This window comes from Oryctolagus cuniculus, chromosome 8, assembly GCF_051225735.1.
Source record: "Oryctolagus cuniculus isolate XC-2025 breed Fujian yellow rabbit chromosome 8, ASM5122573v1, whole genome shotgun sequence".
NCBI classification, from domain to species: domain Eukaryota; kingdom Metazoa; phylum Chordata; class Mammalia; order Lagomorpha; family Leporidae; genus Oryctolagus; species Oryctolagus cuniculus.
In genome coordinates this window covers 29,190,740-29,215,365 of record NC_142874.1, presented here as the reverse complement: position 1 = coordinate 29,215,365, position 24,626 = coordinate 29,190,740, and the positions used below count along the sequence as shown (strand labels likewise).

The window sequence follows — 24,626 nt, the reverse complement described above, 5'->3', positions numbered from 1 at the left end:
AGTTTCCCTTGGCCGGGATTCTTTGTGGCCTAGGCAGGCAGGCGCCCGTGCTGTCTCCACTCTGACCTAGGCACCCACCCACATGAGGCGTCGGGAGGTGTGGGGCCGGGAGAACATTGCTCTGCCTGGTTTCCTAGGCGGAGGCAGGTGTGTTGTCGGCAGAGACCCTCACTCAGGCCAAGTGCGTGATGTCTCTTCTTCTTCCGCAGACGCCGAGCCCGGCACCCGGGAACCTGTTCCGGACGTGCCGCTCCCAACCATGACTCCCAGCACCGAGGAGGCTGACCACGACCACGACCACGACCCCGACCACGACCACGACCACGACCACGGTAGGGGCCCGTGTGCCTTGTGTCCTCTGCCCCTGGGAGCCCGCTGGGTTGCCGGGGCTCCTTGAGCGAGAACGGGCTTTCCTATTGCCTCCGGGACCGGGAAGGTGTCGCCATGCGATTCCTTGTCCCGAAACGCTGGCCTGTGCTCTGGAGCTGCGGGGACGTCCTCGGGGCTCTGCCCGGGAAGGATGTGCTCCCTGGGGAGAGAGGGGCCGCGGTGCGAGTCAGGCGCTCCGAGACGGGGCCGTGTGTCCTCCCGGGTGCTCTGGTTGGCTGCACGCTGCCTGGGCCTGTCCGCAGGTTGTCCGTTTCTCTGCGTGGTGGTCTGCTAACCCGTGCGGGAGGGGCGTAGGCTTCCCCGCCCCCCACGTCTGCTCCCGCCATGACCCACCCCGGGGGTCTGGTGCAGCACTCCCAGCCCGCATGCCTGGCGTCGCCACGGAGGCTGCGAGTGCAGAAGCCTCATGGGACCCGGCGTGGAGTGCCCCACTGCCCCTGGTGGCCCAGTGTGCGCAGCGGACTTAGGCACGGGCACGCTGGGCTCCGCGAGGGTGGTGCTCTGTGCCTCTGCCTCTCCTGAGACGTCCTTGCCTTCCTCTTGGCGTTGGCTGGTCTCCGAGCTCCCGGGACAGCGTCCAGGAGGCGTGGCCGCTGCCTGAGGACAAGTCCTCGATGTGCCCTCTGACGCTGGCACGAGCGTGTTCTGGACCCGTGCCGTGCCCCCAGGCAGCTGGGGAGTTGTCTGCCTTGTAGTGCGGCGGGCCACCAGGAGAATCTGACCCAGTGTCCTGGATGGGCCAGTTCCCAGTCGTGCGCTCGTGGCCCAGACCAGACCCGGGCTGGTGTGTGGAGCCAGCCACGCGGGCCCGTCTGTCCTGCGTGCCCTGAGTGGGCGCAGATGAGAGAGGGCGCGGTTGCTCCGTCCGCTTTTCTCCCCTCTCGCCCCCATGCGGGGAGCCGTCCAGCGAGGCCTGGCTGGACTGAGCCCGTGCCGGACACGGTGCTCCGTTGCCGTCCTGGAGGGCCCAGAGGATTGCTCGAGGTGTGCCCACCAGGCCCCTCCCCTGAGACAGGGGGCTGGGTGCCGTCAGGTTCTTTCTTGGCTGCCCCTGGAACCCGGAGGTGGCCCTTGCCTGGTTCCTGGATCCTTTCACTTCCCCTTCCTCGTCGCCTTGCCGTGTGGAAGGGAAGGGCCGCTCTTAGCCCGCCAGCCCTGGCCAAGGAGGGGAACCCACTCGGAGGGTGGGGTGGCACCAAGGCCTTGCGCGGCCCAACGCACAAGGGGGGACGGCGCGCCCTGCTGCGGGCCCTCGCCCTGGCCCCGGTGCCACCACTTTCCCTTGGCCGGGATTCTTTGTGGCCTAGGCAGGCAGGCGCCCGTGCTGTCTCCACTCTGACCTAGGCACCCACCCACATGAGGCGTCGGGAGGTGTGGGGCCGGGAGAACATTGCTCTGCCTGGTTTCCTAGGCGGAGGCAGGTGTGTTGTCGGCAGAGACCCTCACTCAGGCCAAGTGCGTGATGTCTCTTCTTCTTCCGCAGACGCCGAGCCCGGCACCCGGGAACCTGTTCCGGACGTGCCGCTCCCAACCATGACTCCCAGCACCGAGGAGGCTGACCACGACCACGACCACGACCCCGACCACGACCACGACCACGGTAGGGGCCCGTGTGCCTTGTGTCCTCTGCCCCTGGGAGCCCGCTGGGTTGCCGGGGCTCCTTGAGCGAGAACGGGCTTTCCTATTGCCTCCGGGACCGGGAAGGTGTCGCCATGCGATTCCTTGTCCCGAAACGCTGGCCTGTGCTCTGGAGCTGCGGGGACGTCCTCGGGGCTCTGCCCGGGAAGGATGTGCTCCCTGGGGAGAGAGGGGCCGCGGTGCGAGTCAGGCGCTCCGAGACGGGGCCGTGTGTCCTCCCGGGTGCTCTGGTTGGCTGCACGCTGCCTGGGCCTGTCCGCAGGTTGTCCGTTTCTCTGCGTGGTGGTCTGCTAACCCGTGCGGGAGGGGCGTAGGCTTCCCCGCCCCCCACGTCTGCTCCCGCCATGACCCACCCCGGGGGTCTGGTGCAGCACTCCCAGCCCGCATGCCTGGCGTGGCCACGGAGGCTGCGAGTGCAGAAGCCTCATGGGACCCGGCGTGGAGTGCCCCACTGCCCCTGGTGGCCCAGTGTGCGCAGCGGACTTAGGCGCGGGCACGCTGGGCTCCGCGAGGGTGGTGCTCTGTGCCTCTGCCTCTCCTGAGACGTCCTTGCCTTCCTCTTGGCGTTGGCTGGTCTCCGAGCTCCCGGGACAGCGTCCAGGAGGCGTGGCCGCTGCCTGAGGACAAGTCCTCGATGTGCCCTCTGACGCTGGCACGAGCGTGTTCTGGACCCGTGCCGTGCCCCCAGGCAGCTGGGGAGTTGTCTGCCTTGTAGTGCGGCGGGCCACCAGGAGAATCTGACCCAGTGTCCTGGATGGGCCAGTTCCCAGTCGTGCGCTCGTGGCCCAGACCAGACCCGGGCTGGTGTGTGGAGCCAGCCACGCGGGCCCGTCTGTCCTGCGTGCCCTGAGTGGGCGCAGATGAGAGAGGGCGCGGTTGCTCCGTCCGCTTTTCTCCCCTCTCGCCCCCATGCGGGGAGCCGTCCAGCGAGGCCTGGCTGGACTGAGCCCGTGCCGGACACGGTGCTCCGTTGCCGTCCTGGAGGGCCCAGAGGATTGCTCGAGGTGTGCCCACCAGGCCCCTCCCCTGAGACAGGGGGCTGGGTGCCGTCAGGTTCTTTCTTGGCTGCCCCTGGAACCCGGAGGTGGCCCTTGCCTGGTTCCTGGATCCTTTCACTTCCCCTTCCTCGTCGCCTTGCCGTGTGGAAGGCAAGGGCCGCTCTTAGCCCGCCAGCCCTGGCCAAGGAGGGGAACCCACTCGGAGGGTGGGGTGGCACCAAGGCCTTGCGCGGCCCAACGCACAAGGGGGGACGGCGCGCCCTGCTGCGGGCCCTCGCCCTGGCCCCGGTGCCACCACTTTCCCTTGGCCGGGATTCTTTGTGGCCTAGGCAGGCAGGCGCCCGTGCTGTCTCCACTCTGACCTAGGCACCCACCCACATGAGGCGTCGGGAGGTGTGGGGCCGGGAGAACATTGCTCTGCCTGGTTTCCTAGGCGGAGGCAGGTGTGTTGTCGGCAGAGACCCTCACTCAGGCCAAGTGCGTGATGTCTCTTCTTCTTCCGCAGACGCCGAGCCCGGCACCCGGGAACCTGTTCCGGACGTGCCGCTCCCAACCATGACTCCCAGCACCGAGGAGGCTGACCACGACCACGACCACGACCCCGACCCCGACCACGACCACGGTAGGGGCCCGTGTGCCTTGTGTCCTCTGCCCCTGGGAGCCCGCTGGGTTGCCGGGGCTCCTTGAGCGAGAACGGGCTTTCCTATTGCCTCCGGGACCGGGAAGGTGTCGCCATGCGATTCCTTGTCCCGAAACGCTGGCCTGTGCTCTGGAGCTGCGGGGACGTCCTCGGGGCTCTGCCCGGGAAGGATGTGCTCCCTGGGGAGAGAGGGGCCGCGGTGCGAGTCAGGCGCTCCGAGACGGGGCCGTGTGTCCTCCCGGGTGCTCTGGTTGGCTGCACGCTGCCTGGGCCTGTCCGCAGGTTGTCCGTTTCTCTGCGTGGTGGTCTGCTAACCCGTGCGGGAGGGGCGTAGGCTTCCCCGCCCCCCACGTCTGCTCCCGCCATGACCCACCCCGGGGGTCTGGTGCAGCACTCCCAGCCCGCATGCCTGGCGTCGCCACGGAGGCTGCGAGTGCAGAAGCCTCATGGGACCCGGCGTGGAGTGCCCCACTGCCCCTGGTGGCCCAGTGTGCGCAGCGGACTTAGGCGCGGGCACGCTGGGCTCCGCGAGGGTGGTGCTCTGTGCCTCTGCCTCTCCTGAGACGTCCTTGCCTTCCTCTTGGCGTTGGCTGGTCTCCGAGCTCCCGGGACAGTGTCCAGGAGGCGTGGCCGCTGCCTGAGGACAAGTCCTCGATGTGCCCTCTGACGCTGGCACGAGCGTGTTCTGGACCCGTGCCGTGCCCCCAGGCAGCTGGGGAGTTGTCTGCCTTGTAGTGCGGCGGGCCACCAGGAGAATCTGACCCAGTGTCCTGGATGGGCCAGTTCCCAGTCGTGCGCTCGTGGCCCAGACCAGACCCGGGCTGGTGTGTGGAGCCAGCCACGCGGGCCCGTCTGTCCTGCGTGCCCTGAGTGGGCGCAGATGAGAGAGGGCGCGGTTGCTCCGTCCGCTTTTCTCCCCTCTCGCCCCCATGCGGGGAGCCGTCCAGCGAGGCCTGGCTGGACTGAGCCCGTGCCGGACACGGTGCTCCGTTGCCGTCCTGGAGGGCCCAGAGGATTGCTCGAGGTGTGCCCACCAGGCCCCTCCCCTGAGACAGGGGGCTGGGTGCCGTCAGGTTCTTTCTTGGCTGCCCCTGGAACCCGGAGGTGGCCCTTGCCTGGTTCCTGGATCCTTTCACTTCCCCTTCCTCGTCGCCTTGCCGTGTGGAAGGGAAGGGCCGCTCTTAGCCCGCCAGCCCTGGCCAAGGAGGGGAACCCACTCGGAGGGTGGGGTGGCACCAAGGCCTTGCGCGGCCCACCGCACAAGGGGGGACGGCGCGCCCTGCTGCGGGCCCTCGCCCTGGCCCCGGTGCCACCAGTTTCCCTTGGCCGGGATTCTTTGTGGCCTAGGCAGGCAGGCGCCCGTGCTGTCTCCACTCTGACCTAGGCACCCACCCACATGAGGCGTCGGGAGGTGTGGGGCCGGGAGAACATTGCTCTGCCTGGTTTCCTAGGCGGAGGCAGGTGTGTTGTCGGCAGAGACCCTCACTCAGGCCAAGTGCGTGATGTCTCTTCTTCTTCCGCAGACGCCGAGCCCGGCACCCGGGAACCTGTTCCGGACGTGCCGCTCCCAACCATGACTCCCAGCACCGAGGAGGCTGACCACGACCACGACCACGACCCCGACCACGACCACGACCACGGTAGGGGCCCGTGTGCCTTGTGTCCTCTGCCCCTGGGAGCCCGCTGGGTTGCCGGGGCTCCTTGAGCGAGAACGGGCTTTCCTATTGCCTCCGGGACCGGGAAGGTGTCGCCATGCGATTCCTTGTCCCGAAACGCTGGCCTGTGCTCTGGAGCTGCGGGGACGTCCTCGGGGCTCTGCCCGGGAAGGATGTGCTCCCTGGGGAGAGAGGGGCCGCGGTGCGAGTCAGGCGCTCCGAGACGGGGCCGTGTGTCCTCCCGGGTGCTCTGGTTGGCTGCACGCTGCCTGGGCCTGTCCGCAGGTTGTCCGTTTCTCTGCGTGGTGGTCTGCTAACCCGTGCGGGAGGGGCGTAGGCTTCCCCGCCCCCCACGTCTGCTCCCGCCATGACCCACCCCGGGGGTCTGGTGCAGCACTCCCAGCCCGCATGCCTGGCGTCGCCACGGAGGCTGCGAGTGCAGAAGCCTCATGGGACCCGGCGTGGAGTGCCCCACTGCCCCTGGTGGCCCAGTGTGCGCAGCGGACTTAGGCGCGGGCACGCTGGGCTCCGCGAGGGTGGTGCTCTGTGCCTCTGCCTCTCCTGAGACGTCCTTGCCTTCCTCTTGGCGTTGGCTGGTCTCCGAGCTCCCGGGACAGCGTCCAGGAGGCGTGGCCGCTGCCTGAGGACAAGTCCTCGATGTGCCCTCTGACGCTGGCACGAGCGTGTTCTGGACCCGTGCCGTGCCCCCAGGCAGCTGGGGAGTTGTCTGCCTTGTAGTGCGGCGGGCCACCAGGAGAATCTGACCCAGTGTCCTGGATGGGCCAGTTCCCAGTCGTGCGCTCGTGGCCCAGACCAGACCCGGGCTGGTGTGTGGAGCCAGCCACGCGGGCCCGTCTGTCCTGCGTGCCCTGAGTGGGCGCAGATGAGAGAGGGCGCGGTTGCTCCGTCCGCTTTTCTCCCCTCTCGCCCCCATGCGGGGAGCCGTCCAGCGAGGCCTGGCTTGACTGAGCCCGTGCCGGACACGGTGCTCCGTTGCCGTCCTGGAGGGCCCAGAGGATTGCTCGAGGTGTGCCCACCAGGCCCCTCCCCTGAGACAGGGGGCTGGGTGCCGTCAGGTTCTTTCTTGGCTGCCCCTGGAACCCGGAGGTGGCCCTTGCCTGGTTCCTGGATCCTTTCACTTCCCCTTCCTCGTCGCCTTGCCGTGTGGAAGGGAAGGGCCGCTCTTAGCCCGCCAGCCCTGGCCAAGGAGGGGAACCCACTCGGAGGGTGGGGTGGCACCAAGGCCTTGCGCGGCCCAACGCACAAGGGGGGACGGCGCGCCCTGCTGCGGGCCCTCGCCCTGGCCCCGGTGCCACCACTTTCCCTTGGCTGGGATTCTTTGTGGCCTAGGCAGGCAGGCGCCCGTGCTGTCTCCACTCTGACCTAGGCACCCACCCACATGAGGCGTCGGGAGGTGTGGGGCCGGGAGAACATTGCTCTGCCTGGTTTCCTAGGCGGAGGCAGGTGTGTTGTCGGCAGAGACCCTCACTCAGGCCAAGTGCGTGATGTCTCTTCTTCTTCCGCAGACGCCGAGCCCGGCACCCGGGAACCTGTTCCGGACGTGCCGCTCCCAACCATGACTCCCAGCACCGAGGAGGCTGACCACGACCACGACCACGACCACGACCACGACCACGACCCCGACCACGACCACGACCACGGTAGGGGCCCGTGTGCCTTGTGTCCTCTGCCCCTGGGAGCCCGCTGTGTTGCCGGGGCTCCTTGAGCGAGAACGGGCTTTCCTATTGCCTCCGGGACCGGGAAGGTGTCGCCATGCGATTCCTTGTCCCGAAACGCTGGCCTGTGCTCTGGAGCTGCGGGGACGTCCTCGGGGCTCTGCCCGGGAAGGATGTGCTCCCTGGGGAGAGAGGGGCCGCGGTGCGAGTCAGGCGCTCCGAGACGGGGCCGTGTGTCCTCCCGGGTGCTCTGGTTGGCTGCACGCTGCCTGGGCCTGTCCGCAGGTTGTCCGTTTCTCTGCGTGGTGGTCTGCTAACCCGTGCGGGAGGGGCGTAGGCTTCCCCGCCCCCCACGTCTGCTCCCGCCATGACCCACCCCGGGGGTCTGGTGCAGCACTCCCAGCCCGCATGCCTGGCGTCGCCACGGAGGCTGCGAGTGCAGAAGCCTCATGGGACCCGGCGTGGAGTGCCCCACTGCCCCTGGTGGCCCAGTGTGCGCAGCGGACTTAGGCGCGGGCACGCTGGGCTCCGCGAGGGTGGTGCTCTGTGCCTCTGCCTCTCCTGAGACGTCCTTGCCTTCCTCTTGGCGTTGGCTGGTCTCCGAGCTCCCGGGACAGCGTCCAGGAGGCGTGGCCGCTGCCTGAGGACAAGTCCTCGATGTGCCCTCTGACGCTGGCACGAGCGTGTTCTGGACCCGTGCCGTGCCCCCAGGCAGCTGGGGAGTTGTCTGCCTTGTAGTGCGGCGGGCCACCAGGAGAATCTGACCCAGTGTCCTGGATGGGCCAGTTCCCAGTCGTGCGCTCGTGGCCCAGACCAGACCCGGGCTGGTGTGTGGAGCCAGCCACGCGGGCCCGTCTGTCCTGCGTGCCCTGAGTGGGCGCAGATGAGAGAGGGCGCGGTTGCTCCGTCCGCTTTTCTCCCCTCTCGCCCCCATGCGGGGAGCCGTCCAGCGAGGCCTGGCTGGACTGAGCCCGTGCCGGACACGGTGCTCCGTTGCCGTCCTGGAGGGCCCAGAGGATTGCTCGAGGTGTGCCCACCAGGCCCCTCCCCTGAGACAGGGGGCTGGGTGCCGTCAGGTTCTTTCTTGGCTGCCCCTGGAACCCGGAGGTGGCCCTTGCCTGGTTCCTGGATCCTTTCACTTCCCCTTCCTCGTCGCCTTGCCGTGTGGAAGGGAAGGGCCGCTCTTAGCCCGCCAGCCCTGGCCAAGGAGGGGAACCCACTCGGAGGGTGGGGTGGCACCAAGGCCTTGCGCGGCCCAACGCACAAGGGGGGACGGCGCGCCCTGCTGCGGGCCCTCGCCCTGGCCCCGGTGCCACCACTTTCCCTTGGCCGGGATTCTTTGTGGCCTAGGCAGGCAGGCGCCCGTGCTGTCTCCACTCTGACCTAGGCACCCACCCACATGAGGCGTCGGGAGGTGTGGGGCCGGGAGAACATTGCTCTGCCTGGTTTCCTAGGCGGAGGCAGGTGTGTTGTCGGCAGAGACCCTCACTCAGGCCAAGTGCGTGATGTCTCTTCTTCTTCCGCAGACGCCGAGCCCGGCACCCGGGAACCTGTTCCGGACGTGCCGCTCCCAACCATGACTCCCAGCACCGAGGAGGCTGACCACGACCACGACCACGACCCCGACCACGACCACGACCACGGTAGGGGCCCGTGTGCCTTGTGTCCTCTGCCCCTGGGAGCCCGCTGGGTTGCCGGGGCTCCTTGAGCGAGAACGGGCTTTCCTATTGCCTCCGGGACCGGGAAGGTGTCGCCATGCGATTCCTTGTCCCGAAACGCTGGCCTGTGCTCTGGAGCTGCGGGGACGTCCTCGGGGCTCTGCCCGGGAAGGATGTGCTCCCTGGGGAGAGAGGGGCCGCGGTGCGAGTCAGGCGCTCCGAGACGGGGCCGTGTGTCCTCCCGGGTGCTCTGGTTGGCTGCACGCTGCCTGGGCCTGTCCGCAGGTTGTCCGTTTCTCTGCGTGGTGGTCTGCTAACCCGTGCGGGAGGGGCGTAGGCTTCCCCGCCCCCCACGTCTGCTCCCGCCATGACCCACCCCGGGGGTCTGGTGCAGCACTCCCAGCCCGCATGCCTGGCGTCGCCACGGAGGCTGCGAGTGCAGAAGCCTCATGGGACCCGGCGTGGAGTGCCCCACTGCCCCTGGTGGCCCAGTGTGCGCAGCGGACTTAGGCGCGGGCACGCTGGGCTCCGCGAGGGTGGTGCTCTGTGCCTCTGCCTCTCCTGAGACGTCCTTGCCTTCCTCTTGGCGTTGGCTGGTCTCCGAGCTCCCGGGACAGCGTCCAGGAGGCGTGGCCGCTGCCTGAGGACAAGTCCTCGATGTGCCCTCTGACGCTGGCACGAGCGTGTTCTGGACCCGTGCCGTGCCCCCAGGCAGCTGGGGAGTTGTCTGCCTTGTAGTGCGGCGGGCCACCAGGAGAATCTGACCCAGTGTCCTGGATGGGCCAGTTCCCAGTCGTGCGCTCGTGGCCCAGACCAGACCCGGGCTGGTGTGTGGAGCCAGCCACGCGGGCCCGTCTGTCCTGCGTGCCCTGAGTGGGCGCAGATGAGAGAGGGCGCGGTTGCTCCGTCCGCTTTTCTCCCCTCTCGCCCCCATGCGGGGAGCCGTCCAGCGAGGCCTGGCTTGACTGAGCCCGTGCCGGACACGGTGCTCCGTTGCCGTCCTGGAGGGCCCAGAGGATTGCTCGAGGTGTGCCCACCAGGCCCCTCCCCTGAGACAGGGGGCTGGGTGCCGTCAGGTTCTTTCTTGGCTGCCCCTGGAACCCGGAGGTGGCCCTTGCCTGGTTCCTGGATCCTTTCACTTCCCCTTCCTCGTCGCCTTGCCGTGTGGAAGGGAAGGGCCGCTCTTAGCCCGCCAGCCCTGGCCAAGGAGGGGAACCCACTCGGAGGGTGGGGTGGCACCAAGGCCTTGCGCGGCCCAACGCACAAGGGGGGACGGCGCGCCCTGCTGCGGGCCCTCGCCCTGGCCCCGGTGCCACCACTTTCCCTTGGCTGGGATTCTTTGTGGCCTAGGCAGGCAGGCGCCCGTGCTGTCTCCACTCTGACCTAGGCACCCACCCACATGAGGCGTCGGGAGGTGTGGGGCCGGGAGAACATTGCTCTGCCTGGTTTCCTAGGCGGAGGCAGGTGTGTTGTCGGCAGAGACCCTCACTCAGGCCAAGTGCGTGATGTCTCTTCTTCTTCCGCAGACGCCGAGCCCGGCACCCGGGAACCTGTTCCGGACGTGCCGCTCCCAACCATGACTCCCAGCACCGAGGAGGCTGACCACGACCACGACCACGACCCCGACCACGACCACGACCACGGTAGGGGCCCGTGTGCCTTGTGTCCTCTGCCCCTGGGAGCCCGCTGGGTTGCCGGGGCTCCTTGAGCGAGAACGGGCTTTCCTATTGCCTCCGGGACCGGGAAGGTGTCGCCATGCGATTCCTTGTCCCGAAACGCTGGCCTGTGCTCTGGAGCTGCGGGGACGTCCTCGGGGCTCTGCCCGGGAAGGATGTGCTCCCTGGGGAGAGAGGGGCCGCGGTGCGAGTCAGGCGCTCCGAGACGGGGCCGTGTGTCCTCCCGGGTGCTCTGGTTGGCTGCACGCTGCCTGGGCCTGTCCGCAGGTTGTCCGTTTCTCTGCGTGGTGGTCTGCTAACCCGTGCGGGAGGGGCGTAGGCTTCCCCGCCCCCCACGTCTGCTCCCGCCATGACCCACCCCGGGGGTCTGGTGCAGCACTCCCAGCCCGCATGCCTGGCGTCGCCACGGAGGCTGCGAGTGCAGAAGCCTCATGGGACCCGGCGTGGAGTGCCCCACTGCCCCTGGTGGCCCAGTGTGCGCAGCGGACTTAGGCGCGGGCACGCTGGGCTCCGCGAGGGTGGTGCTCTGTGCCTCTGCCTCTCCTGAGACGTCCTTGCCTTCCTCTTGGCGTTGGCTGGTCTCCGAGCTCCCGGGACAGCGTCCAGGAGGCGTGGCCGCTGCCTGAGGACAAGTCCTCGATGTGCCCTCTGACGCTGGCACGAGCGTGTTCTGGACCCGTGCCGTGCCCCCAGGCAGCTGGGGAGTTGTCTGCCTTGTAGTGCGGCGGGCCACCAGGAGAATCTGACCCAGTGTCCTGGATGGGCCAGTTCCCAGTCGTGCGCTCGTGGCCCAGACCAGACCCGGGCTGGTGTGTGGAGCCAGCCACGCGGGCCCGTCTGTCCTGCGTGCCCTGAGTGGGCGCAGATGAGAGAGGGCGCGGTTGCTCCGTCCGCTTTTCTCCCCTCTCGCCCCCATGCGGGGAGCCGTCCAGCGAGGCCTGGCTGGACTGAGCCCGTGCCGGACACGGTGCTCCGTTGCCGTCCTGGAGGGCCCAGAGGATTGCTCGAGGTGTGCCCACCAGGCCCCTCCCCTGAGACAGGGGGCTGGGTGCCGTCAGGTTCTTTCTTGGCTGCCCCTGGAACCCGGAGGTGGCCCTTGCCTGGTTCCTGGATCCTTTCACTTCCCCTTCCTCGTCGCCTTGCCGTGTGGAAGGGAAGGGCCGCTCTTAGCCCGCCAGCCCTGGCCAAGGAGGGGAACCCACTCGGAGGGTGGGGTGGCACCAAGGCCTTGCGCGGCCCAACGCACAAGGGGGGACGGCGCGCCCTGCTGCGGGCCCTCGCCCTGGCCCCGGTGCCACCACTTTCCCTTGGCTGGGATTCTTTGTGGCCTAGGCAGGCAGGCGCCCGTGCTGTCTCCACTCTGACCTAGGCACCCACCCACATGAGGCGTCGGGAGGTGTGGGGCCGGGAGAACATTGCTCTGCCTGGTTTCCTAGGCGGAGGCAGGTGTGTTGTCGGCAGAGACCCTCACTCAGGCCAAGTGCGTGATGTCTCTTCTTCTTCCGCAGACGCCGAGCCCGGCACCCGGGAACCTGTTCCGGACGTGCCGCTCCCAACCATGACTCCCAGCACCGAGGAGGCTGACCACGACCACGACCACGACCACGACCACGACCCCGACCCCGACCCCGACCACGACCACGACCACGGTAGGGGCCCGTGTGCCTTGTGTCCTCTGCCCCTGGGAGCCCGCTGGGTTGCCGGGGCTCCTTGAGCGAGAACGGGCTTTCCTATTGCCTCCGGGACCGGGAAGGTGTCGCCATGCGATTCCTTGTCCCGAAACGCTGGCCTGTGCTCTGGAGCTGCGGGGACGTCCTCGGGGCTCTGCCCGGGAAGGATGTGCTCCCTGGGGAGAGAGGGGCCGCGGTGCGAGTCAGGCGCTCCGAGACGGGGCCGTGTGTCCTCCCGGGTGCTCTGGTTGGCTGCACGCTGCCTGGGCCTGTCCGCAGGTTGTCCGTTTCTCTGCGTGGTGGTCTGCTAACCCGTGCGGGAGGGGCGTAGGCTTCCCCGCCCCCCACGTCTGCTCCCGCCATGACCCACCCCGGGGGTCTGGTGCAGCACTCCCAGCCCGCATGCCTGGCGTCGCCACGGAGGCTGCGAGTGCAGAAGCCTCATGGGACCCGGCGTGGAGTGCCCCACTGCCCCTGGTGGCCCAGTGTGCGCAGCGGACTTAGGCGCGGGCACGCTGGGCTCCGCGAGGGTGGTGCTCTGTGCCTCTGCCTCTCCTGAGACGTCCTTGCCTTCCTCTTGGCGTTGGCTGGTCTCCGAGCTCCCGGGACAGCGTCCAGGAGGCGTGGCCGCTGCCTGAGGACAAGTCCTCGATGTGCCCTCTGACGCTGGCACGAGCGTGTTCTGGACCCGTGCCGTGCCCCCAGGCAGCTGGGGAGTTGTCTGCCTTGTAGTGCGGCGGGCCACCAGGAGAATCTGACCCAGTGTCCTGGATGGGCCAGTTCCCAGTCGTGCGCTCGTGGCCCAGACCAGACCCGGGCTGGTGTGTGGAGCCAGCCACGCAGGCCCGTCTGTCCTGCGTGCCCTGAGTGGGCGCAGATGAGAGAGGGCGCGGTTGCTCCGTCCGCTTTTCTCCCCTCTCGCCCCCATGCGGGGAGCCGTCCAGCGAGGCCTGGCTGGACTGAGCCCGTGCCGGACACGGTGCTCCGTTGCCGTCCTGGAGGGCCCAGAGGATTGCTCGAGGTGTGCCCACCAGGCCCCTCCCCTGAGACAGGGGGCTGGGTGCCGTCAGGTTCTTTCTTGGCTGCCCCTGGAACCCGGAGGTGGCCCTTGCCTGGTTCCTGGATCCTTTCACTTCCCCTTCCTCGTCGCCTTGCCGTGTGGAAGGGAAGGGCCGCTCTTAGCCCGCCAGCCCTGGCCAAGGAGGGGAACCCACTCGGAGGGTGGGGTGGCACCAAGGCCTTGCGCGGCCCAACGCACAAGGGGGGACGGCGCGCCCTGCTGCGGGCCCTCGCCCTGGCCCCGGTGCCACCAGTTTCCCTTGGCCGGGATTCTTTGTGGCCTAGGCAGGCAGGCGCCCGTGCTGTCTCCACTCTGACCTAGGCACCCACCCACATGAGGCGTCGGGAGGTGTGGGGCCGGGAGAACATTGCTCTGCCTGGTTTCCTAGGCGGAGGCAGGTGTGTTGTCGGCAGAGACCCTCACTCAGGCCAAGTGCGTGATGTCTCTTCTTCTTCCGCAGACGCCGAGCCCGGCACCCGGGAACCTGTTCCGGACGTGCCGCTCCCAACCATGACTCCCAGCACCGAGGAGGCTGACCACGACCACGACCACGACCCCGACCACGACCACGACCACGACCACGGTAGGGGCCCGTGTGCCTTGTGTCCTCTGCCCCTGGGAGCCCGCTGGGTTGCCGGGGCTCCTTGAGCGAGAACGGGCTTTCCTATTGCCTCCGGGACCGGGAAGGTGTCGCCATGCGATTCCTTGTCCCGAAACGCTGGCCTGTGCTCTGGAGCTGCGGGGACGTCCTCGGGGCTCTGCCCGGGAAGGATGTGCTCCCTGGGGAGAGAGGGGCCGCGGTGCGAGTCAGGCGCTCCGAGACGGGGCCGTGTGTCCTCCCGGGTGCTCTGGTTGGCTGCACGCTGCCTGGGCCTGTCCGCAGGTTGTCCGTTTCTCTGCGTGGTGGTCTGCTAACCCGTGCGAGAGGGGCGTAGGCTTCCCCGCCCCCCACGTCTGCTCCCGCCATGACCCACCCCGGGGGTCTGGTGCAGCACTCCCAGCCCGCATGCCTGGCGTCGCCACGGAGGCTGCGAGTGCAGAAGCCTCATGGGACCCGGCGTGGAGTGCCCCACTGCCCCTGGTGGCCCAGTGTGCGCAGCGGACTTAGGCACGGGCACGCTGGGCTCCGCGAGGGTGGTGCTCTGTGCCTCTGCCTCTCCTGAGACGTCCTTGCCTTCCTCTTGGCGTTGGCTGGTCTCCGAGCTCCCGGGACAGCGTCCAGGAGGCGTGGCCGCTGCCTGAGGACAAGTCCTCGATGTGCCCTCTGACGCTGGCACGAGCGTGTTCTGGACCCGTGCCGTGCCCCCAGGCAGCTGGGGAGTTGTCTGCCTTGTAGTGCGGCGGGCCACCAGGAGAATCTGACCCAGTGTCCTGGATGGGCCAGTTCCCAGTCGTGCGCTCGTGGCCCAGACCAGACCCGGGCTGGTGTGTGGAGCCAGCCACGCGGGCCCGTCTGTCCTGCGTGCCCTGAGTGGGCGCAGATGAGAGAGGGCGCGGTTGCTCCGTCCGCTTTTCTCCCCTCTCGCCCCCATGCGGGGAGCCGTCCAGCGAGGCCTGGCTGGACTGAGCCCGTGCCGGACACGGTGCTCCGTTGCCGTCCTGGAGGGCCCAGAGGATTGCTCGAGGTGTGCCCACCAGGCCCCTCCCCTGAGACAGGGGGCTGGGTGCCGTCAGGTTCTTTCTTGGCTGCCCCTGGAACCCGGAGGTGGCCCTTGCCTGGTTCCTGGATCCTTTCACTTCCCCTTCCTCGTCGCCTTGCCGTGTGGAAGGGAAGGGCCGCTCTTAGCCCGCCAGCCCTGGCCAAGGAGGGGAACCCACTCGGAGGGTGGGGTGGCACCAAGGCCTTGCGCGGCCCAACGCACAAGGGGGGACGGCGCGCCCTGCTGCGGGCCCTCGCCCTGGCCCCGGTGCCACCACTTTCCCTTGGCCGGGATTCTTTGTGGCCTAGGCAGGCAGGCGCCCGTGCTGTCTCCACTCTGACCTAGGCACCCACCCACATGAGGCGTCGGGAGGTGTGGGGCCGGGAGAACATTGCTCTGCCTGGTTTCCTAGGCGGAGGCAGGTGTGTTGTCGGCAGAGACCCTCACTCAGGCCAAGTGCGTGATGTCTCTTCTTCTTCCGCAGACGCCGAGCCCGGCACCCGGGAACCTGTTCCGGACGTGCCGCTCCCAACCATGACTCCCAGCACCGAGGAGGCTGACCACGACCACGACCACGACCCCGACCACGACCACGACCACGGTAGGGGCCCGTGTGCCTTGTGTCCTCTGCCCCTGGGAGCCCGCTGGGTTGCCGGGGCTCCTTGAGCGAGAACGGGCTTTCCTATTGCCTCCGGGACCGGGAAGGTGTCGCCATGCGATTCCTTGTCCCGAAACGCTGGCCTGTGCTCTGGAGCTGCGGGGACGTCCTCGGGGCTCTGCCCGGGAAGGATGTGCTCCCTGGGGAGAGAGGGGCCGCGGTGCGAGTCAGGCGCTCCGAGACGGGGCCGTGTGTCCTCCCGGGTGCTCTGGTTGGCTGCACGCTGCCTGGGCCTGTCCGCAGGTTGTCCGTTTCTCTGCGTGGTGGTCTGCTAACCCGTGCGGGAGGGGCGTAGGCTTCCCCGCCCCCCACGTCTGCTCCCGCCATGACCCACCCCGGGGGTCTGGTGCAGCACTCCCAGCCCGCATGCCTGGCGTCGCCACGGAGGCTGCGAGTGCAGAAGCCTCATGGGACCCGGCGTGGAGTGCCCCACTGCCCCTGGTGGCCCAGTGTGCGCAGCGGACTTAGGCGCGGGCACGCTGGGCTCCGCGAGGGTGGTGCTCTGTGCCTCTGCCTCTCCTGAGACGTCCTTGCCTTCCTCTTGGCGTTGGCTGGTCTCCGAGCTCCCGGGACAGCGTCCAGGAGGCGTGGCCGCTGCCTGAGGACAAGTCCTCGATGTGCCCTCTGACGCTGGCACGAGCGTGTTCTGGACCCGTGCCGTGCCCCCAGGCAGCTGGGGAGTTGTCTGCCTTGTAGTGCGGCGGGCCACCAGGAGAATCTGACCCAGTGTCCTGGATGGGCCAGTTCCCAGTCGTGCGCTCGTGGCCCAGACCAGACCCGGGCTGGTGTGTGGAGCCAGCCACGCGGGCCCGTCTGTCCTGCGTGCCCTGAGTGGGCGCAGATGAGAGAGGGCGCGGTTGCTCCGTCCGCTTTTCTCCCCTCTCGCCCCCATGCGGGGAGCCGTCCAGCGAGGCCTGGCTGGACTGAGCCCGTGCCGGACACGGTGCTCCGTTGCCGTCCTGGAGGGCCCAGAGGATTGCTCGAGGTGTGCCCACCAGGCCCCTCCCCTGAGACAGGGGGCTGGGTGCCGTCAGGTTCTTTCTTGGCTGCCCCTGGAACCCGGAGGTGGCCCTTGCCTGGTTCCTGGATCCTTTCACTTCCCCTTCCTCGTCGCCTTGCCGTGTGGAAGGGAAGGGCCGCTCTTAGCCCGCCAGCCCTGGCCAAGGAGGGGAACCCACTCGGAGGGTGGGGTGGCACCAAGGCCTTGCGCGGCCCAACGCACAAGGGGGGACGGCGCGCCCTGCTGCGGGCCCTCGCCCTGGCCCCGGTGCCACCACTTTCCCTTGGCCGGGATTCTTTGTGGCCTAGGCAGGCAGGCGCCCGTGCTGTCTCCACTCTGACCTAGGCACCCACCCACATGAGGCGTCGGGAGGTGTGGGGCCGGGAGAACATTGCTCTGCCTGGTTTCCTAGGCGGAGGCAGGTGTGTTGTCGGCAGAGACCCTCACTCAGGCCAAGTGCGTGATGTCTCTTCTTCTTCCGCAGACGCCGAGCCCGGCACCCGGGAACCTGTTCCGGACGTGCCGCTCCCAACCATGACTCCCAGCACCGAGGAGGCTGACCACGACCACGACCACGACCCCGACCACGACCACGACCACGGTAGGGGCCCGTGTGCCTTGTGTCCTCTGCCCCTGGGAGCCCGCTGGGTTGCCGGGGCTCCTTGAGCGAGAACGGGCTTTCCTATTGCCTCCGGGACCGGGAAGGTGTCGCCATGCGATTCCTTGTCCCGAAACGCTGGCCTGTGCTCTGGAGCTGCGGGGACGTCCTCGGGGCTCTGCCCGGGAAGGATGTGCTCCCTGGGGAGAGAGGGGCCGCGGTGCGAGTCAGGCGCTCCGAGACGGGGCCGTGTGTCCTCCCGGGTGCTCTGGTTGGCTGCACGCTGCCTGGGCCTGTCCGCAGGTTGTCCGTTTCTCTGCGTGGTGGTCTGCTAACCCGTGCGGGAGGGGCGTAGGCTTCCCCGCCCCCCACGTCTGCTCCCGCCATGACCCACCCCGGGGGTCTGGTGCAGCACTCCCAGCCCGCATGCCTGGCGTCGCCACGGAGGCTGCGAGTGCAGAAGCCTCATGGGACCCGGCGTGGAGTGCCCCACTGCCCCTGGTGGCCCAGTGTGCGCAGCGGACTTAGGCGCGGGCACGCTGGGCTCCGCGAGGGTGGTGCTCTGTGCCTCTGCCTCTCCTGAGACGTCCTTGCCTTCCTCTTGGCGTTGGCTGGTCTCCGAGCTCCCGGGACAGCGTCCAGGAGGCGTGGCCGCTGCCTGAGGACAAGTCCTCGATGTGCCCTCTGACGCTGGCACGAGCGTGTTCTGGACCCGTGCCGTGCCCCCAGGCAGCTGGGGAGTTGTCTGCCTTGTAGTGCGGCGGGCCACCAGGAGAATCTGACCCAGTGTCCTGGATGGGCCAGTTCCCAGTCGTGCGCTCGTGGCCCAGACCAGACCCGGGCTGGTGTGTGGAGCCAGCCACGCGGGCCCGTCTGTCCTGCGTGCCCTGAGTGGGCGCAGATGAGAGAGGGCGCGGTTGCTCCGTCCGCTTTTCTCCCCTCTCGCCCCCATGCGGGGAGCCGTCCAGCGAGGCCTGGCTGGACTGAGCCCGTGCCGGACACGGTGCTCCGTTGCCGTCCTGGAGGGCCCAGAGGATTGCTCGAGGTGTGCCCACCAGGCCCCTCCCCTGAGACAGGGGGCTGGGTGCCGTCAGGTTCTTTCTTGGCTGCCCCTGGAACCCGGAGGTGGCCCTTGCCTGGTTCCTGGATCCTTTCACTTCCCCTTCCTCGTCGCCTTGCCGTGTGGAAGGGAAGGGCCGCTCTTAGCCCGCCAGCCCTGGCCAAGGAGGGGAACCCACTCGGAGGGTGGGGTGGCACCAAGGCCTTGCGCGGCCCAACGCACAAGGGGGGACGGCGCGCCCTGCTGCGGGCCCTCGCCCTGGCCCCGGTGCCACCACTTTCCCTTGGCTGGGATTCTTTGTGGCCTAGGCAGGCAGGCGCCCGTGCTGTCTCCACTCTGACCTAGGCACCCACCCACATGAGGCGTCGGGAGGTGTGGGGCCGGGAGAACATTGCTCTGCCTGGTTTCCTAGGCGGAGGCAGGTGTGTTGTCGGCAGAGACCCTCACTCAGGCCAAGTGCGTGATGTCTCTTCTTCTTCCGCAGACGCCGAGCCCGGCACCCGGGAACCTGTTCCGGACGTGCCGCTCCCAACCATGACTCCCAGCACCGAGGAGGCTGACCACGACCACGACCACGACCACGACCACGACCACGACCACGACCACGACCCCGACCACGACCACGACCACGGTAGGGGCCCGTGTGCCTTGTGTCCTCTGCCCCTGGGAGCCCGCTGGGTTGCCGGGGCTCCTTGAGCGAGAACGGGCTTTCCTATTGCCTCCGGGACCGGGAAGGTGTCGCCATGCGATTCCTTGTCCCGAAACGCTGGCCTGTGCTCTGGAGCTGCGGGGACGTCCTCGGGGCTCTGCCCGGGAAGGATGTGCTCCCTGGGGAGAGAGGGGCCGCGGTGCGAGTCAGGCGCTCCGAGACGGGGCCGTGTGTCCTCCCGGGTGCTCTGGTTGGCTGCACGCTGCCTGGGCCTGTCCGCAGGTTGTCCGTTTCTCTGCGTGGTGGTCTGCTAACCCGTGCGGGAGGGGCGTAGGCTTCCCCGCCCCCCACGTCTGCTCCCGCCATGACCCACCCCGGGGGTCTGGTGCAGCACTCCCAGCCCGCATGCCTGGCGTCGCCACGGAGGCTGCGAGTGCAGAAGCCTCATGGGACCCGGCGTGGAGTGCCCCACTGCCCCTGGTGGCCCAGTGTGCGCAGCGGACTTAGGCGCGGGCACGCTGGGCTCCGCGAGGGTGGTGCTCTGTGCCTCTGCCTCTCCTGAGACGTCCTTGCCTTCCTCTTGGCGTTGGCTGGTCTCCGAGCTCCCGGGACAGCGTCCAGGAGGCGTGGCCGCTGCCTGAGGACAAGTCCTCGATGTGCCCTCTGACGCTGGCACGAGCGTGTTCTGGACCCGTGCCGTGCCCCCAGGCAGCTGGGGAGTTGTCTGCCTTGTAGTGCGGCGGGCCACCAGGAGAATCTGACCCAGTGTCCTGGATGGGCCAGTTCCCAGTCGTGCGCTCGTGGCCCAGACCAGACCCGGGCTGGTGTGTGGAGCCAGCCACGCGGGCCCGTCTGTCCTGCGTGCCCTGAGTGGGCGCAGATGAGAGAGGGCGCGGTTGCTCCGTCCGCTTTTCTCCCCTCTCGCCCCCATGCGGGGAGCCGTCCAGCGAGGCCTGGCTGGACTGAGCCCGTGCCGGACACGGTGCTCCGTTGCCGTCCTGGAGGGCCCAGAGGATTGCTCGAGGTGTGCCCACCAGGCCCCTCCCCTGAGACAGGGGGCTGGGTGCCGTCAGGTTCTTTCTTGGCTGCCCCTGGAACCCGGAGGTGGCCCTTGCCTGGTTCCTGGATCCTTTCACTTCCCCTTCCTCGTCGCCTTGCCGTGTGGAAGGGAAGGGCCGCTCTTAGCCCGCCAGCCCTGGCCAAGGAGGGGAACCCACTCGGAGGGTGGGGTGGCACCAAGGCCTTGCGCGGCCCAACGCACAAGGGGGGACGGCGCGCCCTGCTGCGGGCCCTCGCCCTGGCCCCGGTGCCACCAGTTTCCCTTGGCCGGGATTCTTTGTGGCCTAGGCAGGCAGGCGCCCGTGCTGTCTCCACTCTGACCTAGGCACCCACCCACATGAGGCGTCGGGAGGTGTGGGGCCGGGAGAACATTGCTCTGCCTGGTTTCCTAGGCGGAGGCAGGTGTGTTGTCGGCAGAGACCCTCACTCAGGCCAAGTGCGTGATGTCTCTTCTTCTTCCGCAGACGCCGAGCCCGGCACCCGGGAACCTGTTCCGGACGTGCCGCTCCCAACCATGACTCCCAGCACCGAGGAGGCTGACCACGACCACGACCACGACCCCGACCACGACCACGACCACGACCACGGTAGGGGCCCGTGTGCCTTGTGTCCTCTGCCCCTGGGAGCCCGCTGGGTTGCCGGGGCTCCTTGAGCGAGAACGGGCTTTCCTATTGCCTCCGGGACCGGGAAGGTGTCGCCATGCGATTCCTTGTCCCGAAACGCTGGCCTGTGCTCTGGAGCTGCGGGGACGTCCTCGGGGCTCTGCCCGGGAAGGATGTGCTCCCTGGGGAGAGAGGGGCCGCGGTGCGAGTCAGGCGCTCCGAGACGGGGCCGTGTGTCCTCCCGGGTGCTCTGGTTGGCTGCACGCTGCCTGGGCCTGTCCGCAGGTTGTCCGTTTCTCTGCGTGGTGGTCTGCTAACCCGTGCGGGAGGGGCGTAGGCTTCCCCGCCCCCCACGTCTGCTCCCGCCATGACCCACCCCGGGGGTCTGGTGCAGCACTCCCAGCCCGCATGCCTGGCGTCGCCACGGAGGCTGCGAGTGCAGAAGCCTCATGGGACCCGGCGTGGAGTGCCCCACTGCCCCTGGTGGCCCAGTGTGCGCAGCGGACTTAGGCACGGGCACGCTGGGCTCCGCGAGGGTGGTGCTCTGTGCCTCTGCCTCTCCTGAGACGTCCTTGCCTTCCTCTTGGCGTTGGCTGGTCTCCGAGCTCCCGGGACAGCGTCCAGGAGGCGTGGCCGCTGCCTGAGGACAAGTCCTCGATGTGCCCTCTGACGCTGGCACGAGCGTGTTCTGGACCCGTGCCGTGCCCCCAGGCAGCTGGGGAGTTGTCTGCCTTGTAGTGCGGCGGGCCACCAGGAGAATCTGACCCAGTGTCCTGGATGGGCCAGTTCCCAGTCGTGCGCTCGTGGCCCAGACCAGACCCGGGCTGGTGTGTGGAGCCAGCCACGCGGGCCCGTCTGTCCTGCGTGCCCTGAGTGGGCGCAGATGAGAGAGGGCGCGGTTGCTCCGTCCGCTTTTCTCCCCTCTCGCCCCCATGCGGGGAGCCGTCCAGCGAGGCCTGGCTGGACTGAGCCCGTGCCGGACACGGTGCTCCGTTGCCGTCCTGGAGGGCCCAGAGGATTGCTCGAGGTGTGCCCACCAGGCCCCTCCCCTGAGACAGGGGGCTGGGTGCCGTCAGGTTCTTTCTTGGCTGCCCCTGGAACCCGGAGGTGGCCCTTGCCTGGTTCCTGGATCCTTTCACTTCCCCTTCCTCGTCGCCTTGCCGTGTGGAAGGGAAGGGCCGCTCTTAGCCCGCCAGCCCTGGCCAAGGAGGGGAACCCACTCGGAGGGTGGGGTGGCACCAAGGCCTTGCGCGGCCCAACGCACAAGGGGGGACGGCGCGCCCTGCTGCGGGCCCTCGCCCTGGCCCCGGTGCCACCACTTTCCCTTGGCCGGGATTCTTTGTGGCCTAGGCAGGCAGGCGCCCGTGCTGTCTCCACTCTGACCTAGGCACCCACCCACATGAGGCGTCGGGAGGTGTGGGGCCGGGAGAACATTGCTCTGCCTGGTTTCCTAGGCGGAGGCAGGTGTGTTGTCGGCAGAGACCCTCACTCAGGCCAAGTGCGTGATGTCTCTTCTTCTTCCGCAGACGCCGAGCCCGGCACCCGGGAACCTGTTCCGGACGTGCCGCTCCCAACCATGACTCCCAGCACCGAGGAGGCTGACCACGACCACGACCACGACCCCGACCACGACCACGACCACGGTAGGGGCCCGTGTGCCTTGTGTCCTCTGCCCCTGGGAGCCCGCTGGGTTGCCGGGGCTCCTTGAGCGAGAACGGGCTTTCCTATTGCCTCCGGGACCGGGAAGGTGTCGCCATGCGATTCCTTGTCCCGAAACGCTGGCCTGTGCTCTGGAGCTGCGGGGACGTCCTCGGGGCTCTGCCCGGGAAGGATGTGCTCCCTGGGGAGAGAGGGGCCGCGGTGCGAGTCAGGCGCTCCGAGACGGGGCCGTGTGTCCTCCCGGGTGCTCTGGTTGGCTGCACGCTGCCTGGGCCTGTCCGCAGGTTGTCCGTTTCTCTGCGTGGTGGTCTGCTAACCCGTGCGGGAGGGGCGTAGGCTTCCCCGCCCCCCACGTCTGCTCCCGCCATGACCCACCCCGGGGGTCTGGTGCAGCACTCCCAGCCCGCATGCCTGGCGTCGCCACGGAGGCTGCGAGTGCAGAAGCCTCATGGGACCCGGCGTGGAGTGCCCCACTGCCCCTGGTGGCCCAGTGTGCGCAGCGGACTTAGGCGCGGGCACGCTGGGCTCCGCGAGGGTGGTGCTCTGTGCCTCTGCCTCTCCTGAGACGTCCTTGCCTTCCTCTTGGCGTTGGCTGGTCTCCGAGCTCCCGGGACAGCGTCCAGGAGGCGTGGCCGCTGCCTGAGGACAAGTCCTCGATGTGCCCTCTGACGCTGGCACGAGCGTGTTCTGGACCCGTGCCGTGCCCCCAGGCAGCTGGGGAGTTGTCTGCCTTGTAGTGCGGCGGGCCACCAGGAGAATCTGACCCAGTGTCCTGGATGGGCCAGTTCCCAGTCGTGCGCTCGTGGCCCAGACCAGACCCGGGCTGGTGTGTGGAGCCAGCCACGCGGGCCCGTCTGTCCTGCGTGCCCTGAGTGGGCGCAGATGAGAGAGGGCGCGGTTGCTCCGTCCGCTTTTCTCCCCTCTCGCCCCCATGCGGGGAGCCGTCCAGCGAGGCCTGGCTGGACTGAGCCCGTGCCGGACACGGTGCTCCGTTGCCGTCCTGGAGGGCCCAGAGGATTGCTCGAGGTGTGCCCACCAGGCCCCTCCCCTGAGACAGGGGGCTGGGTGCCGTCAGGTTCTTTCTTGGCTGCCCCTGGAACCCGGAGGTGGCCCTTGCCTGGTTCCTGGATCCTTTCACTTCCCCTTCCTCGTCGCCTTGCCGTGTGGAAGGGAAGGGCCGCTCTTAGCCCGCCAGCCCTGGCCAAGGAGGGGAACCCACTCGGAGGGTGGGGTGGCACCAAGGCCTTGCGCGGCCCAACGCACAAGGGGGGACGGCGCGCCCTGCTGCGGGCCCTCGCCCTGGCCCCGGTGCCACCACTTTCCCTTGGCCGGGATTCTTTGTGGCCTAGGCAGGCAGGCGCCCGTGCTGTCTCCACTCTGACCTAGGCACCCACCCACATGAGGCGTCGGGAGGTGTGGGGCCGGGAGAACATTGCTCTGCCTGGTTTCCTAGGCGGAGGCAGGTGTGTTGTCGGCAGAGACCCTCACTCAGGCCAAGTGCGTGATGTCTCTTCTTCTTCCGCAGACGCCGAGCCCGGCACCCGGGAACCTGTTCCGGACGTGCCGCTCCCAACCATGACTCCCAGCACCGAGGAGGCTGACCACGACCACGACCCCGACCACGACCACGACCACGACCACGGTAGGGGCCCGTGTGCCTTGTGTCCTCTGCCCCTGGGAGCCCGCTGGGTTGCCGGGGCTCCTTGAGCGAGAACGGGCTTTCCTATTGCCTCCGGGACCGGGAAGGTGTCGCCATGCGATTCCTTGTCCCGAAACGCTGGCCTGTGCTCTGGAGCTGCGGGGACGTCCTCGGGGCTCTGCCCGGGAAGGATGTGCTCCCTGGGGAGAGAGGGGCCGCGGTGCGAGTCAGGCGCTCCGAGACGGGGCCGTGTGTCCTCCCGGGTGCTCTGGTTGGCTGCACGCTGCCTGGGCCTGTCCGCAGGTTGTCCGTTTCTCTGCGTGGTGGTCTGCTAACCCGTGCGGGAGGGGCGTAGGCTTCCCCGCCCCCCACGTCTGCTCCCGCCATGACCCACCCCGGGGGTCTGGTGCAGCACTCCCAGCCCGCATGCCTGGCGTCGCCACGGAGGCTGCGAGTGCAGAAGCCTCATGGGACCCGGCGTGGAGTGCCCCACTGCCCCTGGTGGCCCAGTGTGCGCAGCGGACTTAGGCGCGGGCACGCTGGGCTCCGCGAGGGTGGTGCTCTGTGCCTCTGCCTCTCCTGAGACGTCCTTGCCTTCCTCTTGGCGTTGGCTGGTCTCCGAGCTCCCGGGACAGCGTCCAGGAGGCGTGGCCGCTGCCTGAGGACAAGTCCTCGATGTGCCCTCTGACGCTGGCACGAGCGTGTTCTGGACCCGTGCCGTGCCCCCAGGCAGCTGGGGAGTTGTCTGCCTTGTAGTGCGGCGGGCCACCAGGAGAATCTGACCCAGTGTCCTGGATGGGCCAGTTCCCAGTCGTGCGCTCGTGGCCCAGACCAGACCCGGGCTGGTGTGTGGAGCCAGCCACGCGGGCCCGTCTGTCCTGCGTGCCCTGAGTGGGCGCAGATGAGAGAGGGCGCGGTTGCTCCGTCCGCTTTTCTCCCCTCTCGCCCCCATGCGGGGAGCCGTCCAGCGAGGCCTGGCTGGACTGAGCCCGTGCCGGACA

At 68.7% G+C, this 24,626-nt stretch overlaps 1 protein-coding gene across 1 annotated transcript in view; it reads left to right on the top strand.

Annotated features, from left to right (window-relative positions):
- Positions 1 to 23,693, top strand: part of LOC127486484 (rho GTPase-activating protein 20-like) — a 161,402-nt gene extending 137,709 nt beyond the window's left edge. Inside the window, exon 23 of the mRNA XM_089301762.1 lies at positions 23,512 to 23,693. Coding sequence (XP_089157888.1) covers positions 23,512 to 23,693 — 182 coding nt within the window. The remainder of the gene's footprint in view (positions 1 to 23,511) is intronic.
- Positions 23,694 to 24,626: the final 933 nt, after the last annotated feature.